Source organism: Stegostoma tigrinum, chromosome 1 (genome assembly GCF_030684315.1).
Source record: "Stegostoma tigrinum isolate sSteTig4 chromosome 1, sSteTig4.hap1, whole genome shotgun sequence".
NCBI classification, from domain to species: domain Eukaryota; kingdom Metazoa; phylum Chordata; class Chondrichthyes; order Orectolobiformes; family Stegostomatidae; genus Stegostoma; species Stegostoma tigrinum.
The window spans coordinates 82,090,242-82,107,055 of record NC_081354.1 but is presented as its reverse complement, the minus strand read 5'-3'; the positions used below and the strand labels follow the sequence as shown (position 1 = coordinate 82,107,055).

Below are 16,814 nucleotides of genomic sequence, written 5' to 3'. Positions count from 1 at the left end.
TTTATTTAATGTCTTTGCTTAAAACTAAGAATAACAACAGTAGACATAATTCTATCTATAAATCTGGAGAACAGAAATATCAGAAATAAAGATTAAATAACATGCATGCCAATACATGGGTAAACATACCATTTTCTTCCTTCTTCGTCTTTGGGCTTTCATAGTCCGTTTCAGGTTCTCTGCTTGTTCATCCTCATTTTCAATTTCCTGCATAAGCCACAATGTAAATGGGAAAAGTCAAAGCCAAAAATTTAATTGGGAATAACAACTTGTGGAACAAGCTCAAGGTCAAAATATAGGGGAAATGTTTGTCGTCACTGTGTGGATGGTAATTTGTCAGAAATGAAACGCACATCTGTGCCTTGTTAAAGTCATACAAAATTCTTACAGGGCTGTACAGGGAAAATGTAGGAAGGGGTTTTCCCTGGCTAGGAGGCCAAGAATCAGGCGTCCAAGTCTTAGAATAAAAATTAGGCCAATCCGGACTGAAGTGAGCAGGGATTTATTCAGATGGTGGTGAATCTTTAAAATTCTCTATTCCAGACGGTCATGGAAGCTCACTCATCGACTATGTTCAAGATGGAGGCCAACAGATTTCTAGATATTAAAAACACCATGGGATAAAAGGATAATGCAGGAAATCGCATCAAGTTGGAACACCAGCCAGGGTTTCATAGAAGAGTTTCATAGAATCCGTACAGTGTGGAAACAGGCCCTTTGGCCCAACAAGTCCACACCAACACACAGAGAATCCTACCCTGACCTATCCCCCTAATTTACACATCCCTGAACACTACGGGCAATTTAGCATGCCCAATCCACCTAGCCTGCACATCTTTGGACTGTGGGACGAAACCGGAGCACCCGGAGGAAACCTATGCAGATACAGGGAGAATGTGCAAACTCCACACAGACGGTCGCCTGAGGGTGGGATCGAACCCTGGGTCCCTGGCGCTGTGAGGCAGCAGTGGTAACCACTGAGCCACTGTGCTGCCAATAGTCTCATTCAATAGTGAATGGGGCTCAAGAGGTCAAATGGCCTGGAACTGCTCCTATTTTCCATGCTCTTTTTGAAGATAGTTCAAAAACGAGGGCACAAAATTATCATAGGACAGACTTTAGAATGATGATAAATTAGCTGGCTGAGGTAAAAGAAAGTCAAAATTCCACACCAATAATATCTCAAAATGCAAATTAAAATATACAGAAATATACACTCATTACAGAAGATGGCATCAAGCTTCAGAATTCCATGAATAAATGGAAAAATTAGAAACAATATGAAATTAAACGAGGACGTTCAAGGCTTCCAAATGTAATAAAAGTAAGATGACACAAGAAAATAAGAAATAAGAAGGCAAACAAGGAGAGAGCACTTGACAATAAAAATATTGGAAAAAAACAAAGTATTTTAGACAAGTTGCTGAAAGACAATTTTTCAAAGTGAACTTAAGCCCAGAGAGATGAGGATGAGTTAGTTAAAGATAAATGCACATTTCTAGAAGATTTAATGAGTACTTTGCACTGGCATTTTCTGAAGAGGAATATACAGAAAATTGAGTAATTGAGATTGATTAACACAAGGTGAAAGGTATAATGAATTAAAGAAAGGTTTTAAGATTCTGAGTCTGAAGAGCATCAAATTGCAAGGATCCAACAGGTTACATTCCAGGATCCTGAAGAAAACAGGATGTGAAATCAGAAAGACCCTTACAAAGACTGAAACTGGGGACACTGTCAAATGACCACGGGAAAATGGCAGATGTGTCAAATAAATTATTTTGCCTCAGTATTTACAGAAGTAGAGGAGGATAACTAATATTTGAAGCTGAACAGAACAACCTGCTTGACTGGAAATTAAAGAGTGACAAAACCTCAGGCCCTGATGGTTTCTGTCCAAAGGTGTTAAAGGAAGTAGGGGAGTGCATTAGACACCGTTACCATAATCTTCAAAGTTGCCTTAGATACAGGAGTCATCAGTTAGCATAATATCTCTGGTGGGGAAACTGTTGAATTCTATGATCAAGGAGAAGGTAATAAAATACCTTGAGAATTCAGTTAATTAAGGAATACCAGCATGGATTCATGACAGTAGGTCATGCCTGAACAAACTCATTGATATTTTGAAGAGGTGACTGAGGTAGTGCACACATGATCAAAGAGATTTGGGGTTCGGGTGCACTGCCCTTTTGAAATGTCATGAATTGGTGTGGAAAATAATCAAGGAGGCAAACGGAATGCTGGTCTTTATGTACAGAGACAGCAGTATGAGGACCCAGATGTTAAGCTGCAGTTGTACAGAACACTGGTTCGACCTCCTTGTAGTAGTGTGAGCAATTTTGGGCACCGCACCTTCGGAAGGACATTGGCCTTGGAGGGAGTACTATGTACATTTACAAGAAAGATGTCTGGACTTGAGAATTTATGTTGTCAGGAAAAATTATTCTAACTAGGCCAGCTTTCACGAGAATTTAGAAGGTTAAGGGGTTATCTGATCAAAGTCTGCAAATAGTAAGTTGTGAGTAAATGTGAGGTTTTGCACTTTGGAAAAAAGAATACAGGCATGGACTATTTTCTAAACGGTGAGAAAATTCGCAAATCAGAAGTGCAAAGAGATCTGGGAGTGTTGGTCCAGGATTCTCTAAAGGTTAACTTGCAGGTAGAGTCTGTAATTAAAAAAGCAAATGTAATGTTGTCGTTTATCTCAAGAGGGTTGGAATATAAAAGCAGCGTTGTGCTTCTGAGGCTTTATAAGGCTCGAGTTAGGCCCCATTTAGAATACTGTGTCCAATTTTGGGCCCCACACCTCAGGAAGGACATACTAGCCCTGGAGTGTGTCCAGCGGAGATTCACATGGATGATCCCTGGAATGGTAGGTTTAACGTATGATGGATGGCTAAGAATCTTGGGATTGTACTCATTAGAGTTTAGAAGGTTGAGGGGAGATCTAATAGAAACTTACAAGATAATGTACGGTTTAGAAGGGGTGAACACTAGGAAGTTGTTTCCGTTAGGCGGGGAGACTAGGACCCGTGGACACAGCCTTAAAATTAGCGGGGGTAAATTTAAAACTGAAATGAGACGACATTTCTTCAGCCAGAGAGTGAGCTTGTGGAATTCATTGCTGCTGAGTGCAGTGGAGGCCGGGACGTTGGATGCCTTCAAGGCAGAGATCGACAAATTCTTGATCTCAAAAGGAATCAAGGGCGATGGGGAGAGTGCAGGGAAGTGGTGTTGAAATGCCCATCAGCCATGATTTAAATGGCGGAGTGGACTTGATGGGCCAAATGGCCTTACTTCCACTCCTATGTCTTATGGTCTAGTAACAGGCAAGCACAGGGTAAATGGAGACAAAGGTTTCTCGAACCAGTGGGCGTAGTCTTAAAAAAATACAGTCAGAACATTCAGGGGCGATGTTAGGAAGCACTCTACACAAAGGATAGCAGAGGTTTGGAACTCTCTCCTCTACAAACGGCAGGGGATGCTGAATCAATTGTTAATTTTAAAAAGTGATAAATTTTTTTATTAAATAATGCTACTAAGGGTTTTGGGTCCCAGACAGAGTGAGGCCACAGATCAGCTATGATCTCGCTAAATGGCCGTACAGGGTTGAGAGGCCACATGGCCTCCTCCTGTTCCTATGTTTCTAGAGTCGCCACTAGAGTACCAAAAGGTAAATCAGAATTTGAGTTCATTTGCTAAAATAAAAATTTCAGTCTTTAATTAAAGAGGAAATACCAAATAAGTAGACAAACAGCAACTGAGAGCTAACCAGCATGAATTCCTAACAGGAAGACTGCAATTGACAAATATAACAGATTTCAAGAGATAAGAGCAGGGATGGACGAATGCATGAGCTTCTCCTGCCCATCAATGAAGTCCAAGTGCAGTCACTGGAAAAGCTCATAATAGAGAAACCTAGGCATCAGTCTTTACAACATGAATATCTGTGAGTGGCAGATATTCGTTTTTATTCCTTTGTGAGAAGTAGGCATCGCTGGCTGGCCAACACTTATTAGCCAAACCTAATTATTTTTGAGAAGGTGGTGGTGAGCTTCCTTACTGAAGCACCATAGTCCATGTGCGTAGGTAGACACACAATGCCATTAGGGAGGAAGTTCCAGGATTCTGACCCAGTGACAGTGAAGAAACAGCAATATTTCCAAGTCAGGATGGTACGTACAAAGACAGAAGTTGCTGGAAAAGCTCAGCAGGTCTGGCAGCATCTGTGAAGAAAAAATCAGAGTTAATGTTTCAGGTCCAGTTACTCTTCCTAAGAATGGATGGTGCGTAGCTTGGAGAGGAACCTGCAAATAGTGGTGTTCCCATGTATCTGCTGCCTTTGTCCTTCTTGATGGAAGTGATCGTGGGCTTGGGAGGTGCTGACTAATGATCTTTGGTGAATTTCTGCAGTGAATTGTGTAAATAGTACAGAATGCTGCTACTGAGAGTCGGTGGTGGAGGAGTGGTTGTCTGTGAATGTGATGCCAATCAAGCCGGCTACTTTGTCTTGAACAGTGTCAAGCTTCTTGAATGTTGTTGCAGCTTCACCCATTCAGGGAAGTGGGTAGTATTCCATCACACTCCTGACTTAGGCCTTTCAGATGGTGGACAGGCTTTGGGGAGTCAGGAGGTGAGTTACTCACCACAGTGTTCCTAGCTTCTGACCTGCTCTTGTAGCCACTGTGTTTATAGGGCAAACCAAGTTGAGTCTCTGGTCAATGATAATGCCCCCTTCCAATATGGTGACAGTGGGAGAATTTAGTGACTGTAATGCCATTAAATACCTACATATAGATATTAAACCTAATATCCATTTACAGGGCACAGACAATGGTGTCAGGCAATACTTTCCATTTTCCATGAACTCTCCATGAACTTCTTGAGTTCAACTTGCGTCCATTTCTGGACCAGGTCTGGACTGAGATCAGAGGTGAATGGCCCTGAATGAACACAAACCAAGTGTCAGTGAGTAAGTTATTGCTGAACAATTTTCACTTAAGAGCAGCGTGACCAATATCTTCCAGTACTTTGCTGATGACTGGGACTTTATGCAATTTCAACAGCAGTATTTAAATGGATATTTCAACTATGTAATGTTAGAGATGGAATCCAATAAGAACGTGGCAAAATAGAGTTTAAACAAAGCCAAGGGTTATACAATTACACACACTTGAGTGTCTGTGTAGAGCAGCTGAGAGGACCCAGAGTTAGCTGGTTAGAAACACAACAAAGGTGTGGTTAGTGGCAGTGAAAAAGGTCAGCAAAGGCGGTCCGGCTCCTGGCTATAAAGGTAGAAAACAGTTTAACTATTTGTGTATCACAGGAAAGAGAAGAGCAATCTTGACTTGCTGACCACCATGCTAGTTACAAGCTCCTTGTGCGCCTTCCCCAGCCTATTCCAATGTATCACTTCTCATCCTAAATTATTTTGTCAGTATACAGTTCTATGCAGTTTTTCATATTCCCATTGATCCATCATAAATATTCATCCACATACTTAGCACTGTTATGCATTGCCCTCATTGTCATCCTTAACAAATGGGCTCCATTCATCCATTCAACACAGGCCACAACTCTCACTTTTTGGTCTCTTTGTTCCTTCCTCATCAATCAAGATAGCATAGAAATAAGAGAAAGACAGGGTGCTAGACACAGCATTCTACAGAGCTCACAGCATATTAGTGCAGAGAGAAAAAAAACTGGAAATCAGGAGAGTCTCAGTGTAGGGAATTCTCCATCGGGAATAAGAGATTCCAGCTACCAGGTGACAGAATTGAATACAAAAGCAGTGCAGGGCACACATCAGTTACTCATGTTGATTTGTTGTTAACTACAAGAGAAGTATATTCATATGCACAATAATAAATTAGGCCAAATTTTCTCATCTTGAGAGAAAACATTGATGTCATAGAAGTCTACAGCACAGAAAGAGGGCCTTCAGCTCACACTCTCCAAAGGTACTATCATAGGTCTCACACAGCTGACGCATCACCTCAGATTGTGGGGCCAGCCACAGACTGTTGGTTGTTCACCTGGTACTCGTACATCACAAGTAAGCAACAGATGATTGAAAGTGTGGCAATTGCGCACAGAGAGCACAGCGTTGTCCAAACTCTACTTAACTGGTTGGATACTGTAACAAGACAGATGCATAGAAACAGGATCTTCCTGGAGCATTAAAAAAGGTGCCATTGATTGATATTCTGGCTATCGTCTGAATGGTTGCACTGGGAATTGGATGAGTTCTTCATAAGCATGAGTGGCTTGTAGTCTCAGAACCTTCTGATGCCATCTTCATGGAAAGAGAGACCATCTGTATGTAGTGTCTAATGCGGTGATCAAACAAATACGTTGAAACCTTCACTAAGAATGTTACTTCAAAAGGTCTGAGGTATGAATCTACTCTTGGCTATTCATTATTGTGCTGACATCATTGGCCCAGATCAAGAGGAGGGTTGGAGATCTCTCATGTGGCATTGTTTCTGTTCACAATGTACACTATTAATTTAGATATAGGGTTAGGGAGTGCACTATTCAAATATAGAGATTTTCCAAAAGTACAAGACAAGAACCATTAATTATAACTTTTGTATAAAAATGCAACATCTCATAGCCTTAACTGCTTATTCACTGCCAAATGATTTAATCTACCTTGCAACATAGCAACAATAAAAAAAGGCTTGAAATGATACCCCTAACTAATATCAACAATAATATTTGAGGTGCTGATTGATTACTGAGATAATCTACTTACCTGCTTAGAGTCCCTGAGTAATAAGTATATTATGTTGCAACCATCTATTCTTTCAGTGCCTTCTTTTCAAAACTTTGCATGACAATGCTTTACTTGAGAAAAAAATAAGAATGAAGCAAATTGCTGGTGACTTCAATCTGTATATACACTGGGTAAACGAAATAAGCACTAAAGCGGTGAAGGATGACTTGCTGATGTGTGTTAAAAATGGTTTTCCAGAACAGTGTGTTGAGAGCAAAACTAGAGTATAGGCTGTTTTAGATTGAATATTATGTAATGAAAAAGATCTAATCAATAACCTTGTTGAAAAAGAACCTTTAAAGAAGAATGACCACAATATGAACATGTAAAATTCTATGTCTCTATGTGGGTAGTTAAAACTGAATCAAGGCTGTTAAACGCGACCAGGGGAAATCATGAAACTATAGGCACAAATTGACTGAGATGGTTTAGAAAAATACATTAAAGGTATCTGTGCATTAAGGTACTGGATAGCCTCGACAGAACATGTTTCAGAATAACCATACATTCCCTAAAGGTGCAAATACTTAAAAGAAGGTTAACTATGCCTGACAAAGGAAGTTAGCCTCTGTAGAAGAGTAAAAGACTTGTAAACTTACCAGAAATAGCAGTAAATCTGAGGATTGGGTGGTTTTTAAAAATACAACAAAGGAGAACCAAGAAACTGATAAGGAAAGAGAACAAAGTACAGATGCAATCTAACAAAAAGCTTTAAAAAAGGAATATACCTGTATCTATAGGTACACAAAAAGGAAATGTTTGGCCAAGACAAACATGAGAGCATTACAGGCTGGATCAAGTCAATTCATTATGGGGATTAAGAGGAAAAGCAGAGAAGTTAAACAATTATGCCTGTTCTCACTGAGGAAGGTGCAAAGAATCTCCCAGAATCAGAGTTACAAATAACCAACAGGAATGAGGAGTTGAAGGAAATTAGTATCAGTAAGAAGCTTGTGGTAGAGAAATTAATGGGTCTGGAGACAGATGAGATCCTAGGACTTTATATTCAACATCACAGAGCTTTGAAATTAGTGGCGATAGAGATGGCCAATGATCGGGTTCCAAAATCCTATAGATTCCGGAAAGATTCCTGCAGATTGGAAACAAGCACATCACCCCATTACTTAAGAAGTGAGTGACAGAAAAAACAGCGACCTACTGTCCTGTCAGCCTTACAACAGTAACAGAACAATTATTAATATCTATTATAAAGAATGTGACACACAGTTGAATAAAAGTGTGTTGAGTGGGTACTGTCAACATAGATTTGCAAATGGAATATTTTGAGTAATCACGTTTTAAGAGCTTGGAGCTTTTGAAAATATTACTCACAAAACAGATAAAGAGAAGTCAATGATGTACTATTTCTGGATTTTTGGGAGCCTTTTGATAGCGTTCCCCAAAAAGAAGTTGATTCACAAAACTAAAGCACATAGCATTGGAGTTAACATATTGACTGAGTTGGCTAATGGATAGAACATACAGAGTAGGAATAAATGCATCATTCTCATGTTGATAGGCTGTCACCAGTGGGCCACTGCAAGAACCAATACTTGGGGGCTGATGTTGATCACAACATACATCATGGATTTAGATTTGAGGACCATATGTAATACTTCCAAATTTTCAGATGAAACAATGCTAAGCTGGAATGGCTGTGGTGAGGAAGAGGTAAAGAGGCTTCAGGAGGTTTAAGAGATAGTCGGAACTGCAGATGCTGGAGAATCTGAGATAACAAGGTGTGGAACTGGATGAACACAGCAGGCCAAGCAGCATCAGAGGAGCAGGAAGGCTGACGTTTTGGGCCTAGACCCTTTTTCAGAAATTGGTTTGGTGTGTGGGTGGGAATATGCCAGATGGAATATATGGAAAAAATGCAAGGTTACCGTATTGGTGGGAAGAATGGATGTGCAGGGTATTTCTCTATTGATAAAAAGTTGGAAAGTCTTAGGTGTCCTTGTCAATAAATCACTGAAGACAAACATGCAGGTTCAGCAAGCTATTTGGTACGTTAGCCTTTTATAGTCAGAGAATTTGAGAGTAGTTTTGATCACGTTTTGATCATACAGGAGCTTGGTTAGCCTATACATGGAATATTGTTTGCAGTGTTTTGGTCTTCTCCTCTGGTAACGAACATTATTCCATAGAGAGAGTGCAACAAAGGTTCACCAGGCTTGTTGTCGGGATGATAGGACTGTCCTATGAAGAAAAACAGAAGAAGGCAAAACAGAGCCTGCATTGTGTACAGTTTCGAAGAATGATGTTAATCTCATTGAAACCGACCAAGTACTTAAAAGGACAGACAAGGTAGATGCAGGTAAGATGTTTCTCCTGGTTGGTGCATCCAGAAGAAGGGGGCAAATTTAAAAGTAGGAGAGAAACAATTTAGGACGGAGAGAAGGGCGATTTTTTTTGTTCAATGGGTTGTGAATCTTTGGAATTTTCTGCCTCAGAGGGCTTTGGAATCTCAGCCTTTAAGTATGTTTAGAAATCAACAGATTTTTGATTACAAAGGCATAAACACAGTCAGGGTTAGGATGGGTAAAAGATATTAAAGTGTTTGATCAGCCATGATAGCATGAATTGGTGCAGGCTGAATGGCCTACCCCGTTACATAATTTACAAATCTTAAGAAAATCTTCAAAAAATCTAAATCAAAATATGACAACAATAATTATATATAATGTGTAGCATACAATAACATTTAAATATTTGTTGTTCATTGTTAAGATTTTTAAACTTGGAAAACTGAAAGCAGGTCATGCTATAAACCAGTTTAGTTCATGAACAGTGCATGTAAGACCACGGTTTTAAAATAGAGTTAACAGCTTCAATAAAACTTCCAAAAAAACAAAGATAGTGCTTGGTTTATCCAGCAGCCATTCCCAGGAGACAGAAGTTACTAAAACAGAATTGACTGTGTATAACAGTTTCACTTAGTACTGCCAAACCAAAGAGCTTCAAGACATTCATTCTGGTAATATTTCCCCTATGCTGCATGCTGATCTACACTGGATTGAGGACACCTCTTATAATTTACCATTAAAGAAAAGTAGGGCTATTTTTAATGATGTGAAACATTCAACTGTTTTAGGAATGGCCCACACAACTAGTAATTATTTATCAATAAATAGCAGCCTCAAAGTAAAAATCTTTAGTAACTGATCCAACAGATCAAAGTTTACTATTTAGTAAATTTCAAGTTAGTGTATTTAAAGAAATAGGAAAAACAAGTAAACCTTAGTTTTCCTGTAAAAATACACAACTTGAACAATAAATGTTTTGTTCCGTGCCCGGTGTATTGTTGTGGTTTGGCACACAAAGCATAAAGTGTTTGTTTCAGTCCAGATGTGAAGTGTGTGTGGAAGTAAGAGTCTTGGGATCATTTTGATTAATGCAGCGGAAATAACCCAGGTGGTGGGTTCTCTGTGTTCTGTTGCCTCTCTCTTTCCTGTGCCATCTTGCCCAACCTGGTGCATCTTTCCACATAAGTTTTAATATCTTAGTACTCTTCTATTTCTAGTAAGTTTTGTTTATTGACTCTCACACAAAATGATTTTTATTTAAATCTGAAAAAAAAATTTCTGCATCTCTCAGGAGCAAAGTATCCTGTCCACAATGAAGGTGATAGTAAATGGATGAAATGTGGGAGGAGATAAACAAAAAAAAACACAAATATAGAAACTGTGCAAGACTGTTTGAATCAAAATATTGGATGTTCATTGTAAAGTAAGTGTATTGAGGATGCCTGAGAATGGAAGTATTTTGCAAAGCAATATTATAATTTATTTTCTAGAATCTTAATAAAAATCAGAGAAAAGAAATAATCAGGCCCAATACATCGAAGTTTTGTGTAATCTAGGATAGCTTTCCCACCAATGTAAAGACTAGTACCGGAATTCACCACATTTTGTTGATTTCTCCAAAGGAAAACATCATACTGACATACAAGGTGATAAACGGTGAAAAACTAAATTAGCTTTATCTAGTAATAAGAATACAACTAAATACAAGCAGAAAATTTCAGCAGATATTTTTTCAAAAATTACTCTATCTTTCAGTGCAATAAAAGAGAATAAACAAAGTCTGAACTCTCTGCAGTTTGCGCCTTGTTGATTGCTCATGTTAGGAAACACAAAGTCCTTGCCACTCCCTTCCCCTTTAGAGGTCCGAAGGCTTCTGGTGGTATCATTCATGCCCACAAACTGTTAAGGTACCCAAGAACCAACCACACAGTTAGGATGCAGATCGCTTTTGTCATCCACAACTCCACCGACCAATCAACTACTTGTTGCCAGCCAAATTTCACTTTGTACACACACCCTTGTTCTAGCCCATCTGCAACTAACCTATCCCCAATGCTTAAACAAACAGCAGTGTAAATAACTCTTTCAGTGAGTGTTGCAACTTGCTTTAAAAATACAGCACTCCTTCCACAATCCTTGTTTTTACAAGTTTTTTTGCTATTTTGGTCCACAATCAAAAATACAGGAAAAAAATGACATGGTCTTTACAGTACAAGGTCTTGTTATTTTTCAGTCATTTCATTTATCATAATTCCTATCCTTTACTGGTGGCTCTGTAGCACTGAATTAAATAAAAACATTTATGCCAGCACTTCATTTCCAGTTTGTTCTTTCTGCTACTGTCAGCAACTTCTGAAATTTTGAAAAATATATCAATCCAGTTAGATAGTTACGGACAACAGTGTGGCACATAAGGAAGCAACCTGTACTTCTGCAAGAAATAGCTCTGGTCTTGCTCACAGGATCCCTGGTGGAATAACAGATGAAAGCCTAAACAATATTGATTACAGGGAATGAACTTTGTACTTCTATAATCTGATAGAGTCATAGAGCTGTACAGCATGGAAACTGACCCGTCACTCCAACTCGCCCATGCCAACCAGGTAGCCGAAATTAATCTAGTCCCATTTGCCAGCATTTGGCCGATATCCCTCTTTAACCCCGCCTATTCATGTACCCATCCAGATGCCTTTTAAAACGTTGTAATTGTACCAGACTCCTCCATTTTCTCTGGCAGCTCATTCCATACATGCACTACCCTCTGCATGAAAAAAATTGCCCCTTAGGACCCTTTAAATCTTTCCCCTCTCACCTTAAACCTGTGCCCTCTAGTTTTGGACCCTCTAACCTGAGGAAAAGACAATTCATCCTATCCATGCCCCTCATGATTTTATAAACTTCTATCAGGCAGCCCTCAGCCTCTGATGCTCCAGGAAAAATAGCCCCAACTTATTCAGTCTCTCCCTGTAGCTCAAACCCTCCAACCCTGGCAACATCTTTGTAAATCTTTTCTGAATCCTTTCAAGTTTCACAACATCTTTTCTCCAGCAAGGAGGCTAGAATTGTACACAGTGTTCCAAGAGTAGCCTAACCAATGTCTTGTGACATCCCAGCTCCTACATTCAATGCACTAACCAATAAAAGCAAGCTACCAAACACCTTCTTCACTATCCTATCTACCTGCAACTCCACTTTCAGGGAACAATGAACCTCTACTTCAAGGTCTCTTTGTCCAGCAACACTCCAAAGGATCTTACCGTTCAGTGTATAAGTCCTGCCCTGGTTTGTCTTTCCAAAATGCAGCATCTCACATTTATCTAAATTAAACAACATCTGCCGATCCTTGGCCCACTGGCTCATCTGATCAAGGTCCCTTTGTACTCGGAGGTAACCTTCTTCACTATCCTCTACACCACCAATTTTGGTGTCATCTGCAAATTTATGAACCATATCCCCGACGTTCACATCCAAATCATTTATATAAATGACAAAAGGCAGTGGAGCCAGCACTAATCCTTGGGGCACACCACTGGTCACACGCCTCCACCAGCAACCCTTCACCACTACCCTCTGTCTCCTAGCTTTGAGGCAGTTCCATATCCTAATGGCTAGTTCTCCCAGTATTCCATGTGATTTAACCTTGTTGACTAGTCTACCACGTGGAACTTCGTTGAATGCTTTACTGAAGTCCATGTAGATCACGTCCACCACTCTGCCTTCGTCAATCCTCTTGAGCAGAGCAAACAACTCTACTGAAGTGAATTCTTATGAATAGTTATGTATATATCATGGTTTTACAAATAAATGGGACTGTCAGCTATTCCAAGAAATCAGAAAACATCTTAAAATTTCAGAGTTGCTTAAAATAGAGACATGGTACATTAGAAGTTCAACAGATAATTTAATTCTAAAAAGGAAAACAGCCAGATGTTGCACCTTTTGTTTTAATTAAGCAAAAGCCATAGAAGGGTAACACTTGCCGGTAACAACTCTATGGCAATGCCTCTATCAATCAGAATCAACTTGCAAACCAATAAGCAACTTTTCTCATACAAATTGCTGCTCCTTTTGAAAGTTGCTGTTCTTGTAATTCTGTCCTGTGAGTGCAAGATAAAAATCTTCAACGCAAATCCTTTTTTCCAGCAATACTTCAAATTCTGCATTATTAATTATCATCTTAAAATCATTAGAAAGGGTGCATGCAGATGAAATACAAAATGTAGGGAATATGATGGATCCAAGTCTATTGCAAATGCCAATTGCAAAGTAATTATATGGCTTGCATTCTGACATAGCAGAAACAGTTAAACATAATGAACTGTGGAAGAAGAAAATAAAGCAATATAGTTTAGTTATTATCATTGGCTTTAGAAAATATCAAAGAATTGTTGAGCGACAAACCTGCACTATCCTGGCATTTTCGTTTCTTGTGCCATTTTCAATTTCTGCAGCAACCAGTGCCTAAAAAGTTTATAAAAAAAAAGTTGTTTTCTATTCTATGCAAACTTAATGACCTTTCTTTAATTACTCCCAATTCTTTTTTGCTGATAAAGGTTCATTTTTCAGCCATTTGTATTGTAGTTCAATAAGCTGATTAAATTTGTTAACAATCAATGTCCTGTTATTTATCATCTCTGCATCTATGAATAAGAAATGTTTAGAAGGATATGGGCCAAGTTCAGGCAAATGGGACTAATTTGGTTTGAGAAACTTGGTTGGGGTGGATGAGTTGGGCCAAAGAGTCTGTTTCCATGCTGTATGACTCTATTCAAAAATTTATAGCTTTGCTGCTTTTGGATATTTCTGCACAAGCACAGAGTCCAAACTCTATTCTACTAAATCATTTTATAAGCAGCCAACGTTAGAAGCATTTATATGAAGAGAATTACTTGATTTTTTCTGCCAGCTTAAGAGCTAATGCCATCATGAGACATTCCAGATAGCAATGGCTAAAATCTATTTGTAAAAGATATTAAATGTAGATATTCAAACCCAAGACTTCTCACGAGATTTGCTAGAATTACAAAACCATGGGTTTCCTTTGACTATGTGCTCCTTATTAGAGTCAACAGTTAATACAGCTGAGAAGGAGACCATTAAGCCAGTCAAATCCATGTCAGCTCTCTGCAGAGCAATCAATCAGTCTCATTACCCTACTCCATTACCAAAGCTCTACAGTTTATTTTGTTCAGGTTTTCAATTTAGTTTCCTCTTGAAACAATTTGTCATCTCTGCTCCTAGCTTTTTGACTGGTTGAGTTCCAGGTCATTACCAATCAGTGTATTAAAAAAAAAGTTCTTCACTCTTTCCTCCAATCATTTGTCCATAAGTTTAATTTTATACCTTATCTAAACCTAACATAATCTTGTGCAGTTCTATCAAATCTCCATTCAATTTTCTTTACTCTACAGAAAACAACCTCAGCTTCCCAATCTAGCTATACAGCTAAAATCCCTATTCTGGTAAATCTTCTCTGCATCCTCTCAATCCGTTACATTCATCCTAAAGAGCAATAAACTAAATATTACACTGTAGTTGTGACCTATCCTGACATTTATAAAAGTTTAGAAATATTTTCTTGTTTCTGTACTCAATATCTCCATTTAAGAAAATCCCATCTGTTTTACTAACCACTTTCTCAATGTATCCTGCCATCTTCAAAAATCTATTTGCATAAGTCACCAGATCATTCTGCCCTGTCTACTTCTTAGGACAACAATGTCTAGTCTCTATTGCTTCTGCCTATCCTTTCTGCCAAAATGCAACACTTCAAACGTCCTATATTACATTCTATGAGCCACTTATCTAAGCATTTTGCAAGCATGTGTTCTGTTGCAGTCGATTGCCATCGTTCTCACTGTCTGAAGAAAATGTAATAATAATATGATGAAAAATACACAATTTATAGCTGTCAACAACATTTTTGGAACATGAGGTTTTCCAGAGAGGCAGATAAATGTAGCTAATTTTTATGGAGGTTTCTTTAAAATAAATTCACAATAAGAGTCCATCTGAAACATTGAACTTATTCCATATTGCTCAGAAAGCAAGTGTCTGTCAACCCTATTGTGCATTAACATAAAATTATTTGCACTGCAGTGGCTAATGACAGCTGGGTTAGTCACTTGTTTTCAGTTCAGGATAATGAAGGATTGACTTCAGTTTATAAACACTTTTTAAGGCAGTTTGTAGGAGTCCTGGTGAGGATCAGAAGCAAATTTATTTTATACTTGATAGGAATTCATAACAGTTCAGGAGAAACAGTCACCTTTGAAAAAAAGTTTTGGTTATGCAGTTGCCAAACCAAGAGAGTTTGATTAGTAATTTGCAATTTAATGAAAGTTGAGAAATTTTAAGTTCTCAGCTGTGTAAGTATACATATAAGACGACTCCACCATTCAGGAGGGAAATTTGTGAGAATCAGTTAGATAAAACTGAAGTAGAGGGTCTTTATTTTCTTTATTTGATCTCTGTAAATTGATGTAATTGGGAAATAGATTCAAAACTTTGTTCTGCTGCATGTTTTAAGATGTTTCTAAATTGTGTTCTATCCCGAGATCGTTTGGTCTGCTTCTTATTTTCATCTTTGGTATAACAAATTCCTCTACTGTTTTTAAAGAAACCATACAATCTCTTAGGTCTACATGTCAGTGAATTACTTCACAGAAATTGACATTTTTAAAAAATGATTGATCGAGCCGGATTTCATTCTGAGATCTGGCTTGTCCAATAGTACCAACAGCTGCGATCATAATAATACTTAGAATGCAAAAACAAATGAATTTTTGAACCATCAGTTGGCCAACCATGTTTCTGCCTTTTTATAGGAGTGTTGCAACCTTAATGAATTATAAAAGCTGCTGAGTGTAGAAGTTCAGTAGTGGTCTAGGTGGAGAAGTCTTTGCCAAACTGTGATTACAAATATTAATTGAAGGCTCTTATTCAAGTCTGAACAAAAAATATTGCTATATCCCACCATAAAAAGGTTGAACAAGACAAGAACCATAGCTTTTTGTAGCAGGGTGGGTGGGAGGGAATCATTCTGCCCATCATGTCCATGTTAATCCTACAAAACAACCCTCCTATTAGTTACATTCTACTGCTCTTTCCCCACAGCCCTGTAAAACCTGCCAAAAAATTTACATCTAATTCCAATTTGAAAGTGTTATTCAATTTGTTTTTTAGGCAATACATTCCTAATTACACAAATTTGTTGCTGGTAAAAAATGTCCATCACTCTATTTCAATAGGCAACAATCACAGGCTTTTCCTCCTAACTAGCTTCAGGTTTTCCTCAGTTAATTTTCACTTGACACCTTTTTATAAACTGGCCATGGGCTGAGTTTTCTAGACTGAGTCAGCTTGGGTCACAGAGATTTGTATCCCGAAAGGTTTTGAACACTCTTGTAATGAAACAAACTTTCTGGATATTCCTGATGGATAGTAACCACATTTCTAAAGAAAATGACTGGTGCAATAAGAAATGGGATGATAGTGACATGAACTCCTCCCAAGATAAAAAGGCAATAATCTTCTAATTAAAAAGAAATACTTGTGCTTCTATTGTGTTCTCCCTGCTAAACATCTCAAAACATTTCACATTCAATGAATTAATTCAAGATGGCCCTACGACCACATCAGAGGATCATAACCCATAACTAAGTACAATAAATCCTCGACGTTGTATGGCTTTATGGTAAGTACAATCCTTTACCTGAAGGTTTGCTTGG

General features: G+C 38.5%; 1 protein-coding gene across 2 annotated transcripts in view; it reads right to left on the bottom strand.

The window, feature by feature from the left end:
• cc2d2a (coiled-coil and C2 domain containing 2A) overlaps positions 1–16,814 on the bottom strand; it is a 190,756-nt gene that overhangs the window by 168,423 nt on the left and 5,519 nt on the right. For both annotated transcript variants that reach the window (XM_059646681.1, XM_059646684.1), the window contains exons 4-5: positions 13,486–13,545; positions 130–207 (exon numbers count right to left, since the gene is read on the bottom strand). In XM_059646681.1, coding sequence (XP_059502664.1) covers positions 130–207; positions 13,486–13,545 — 138 coding nt within the window. The remainder of the gene's footprint in view (positions 1–129; positions 208–13,485; positions 13,546–16,814) is intronic.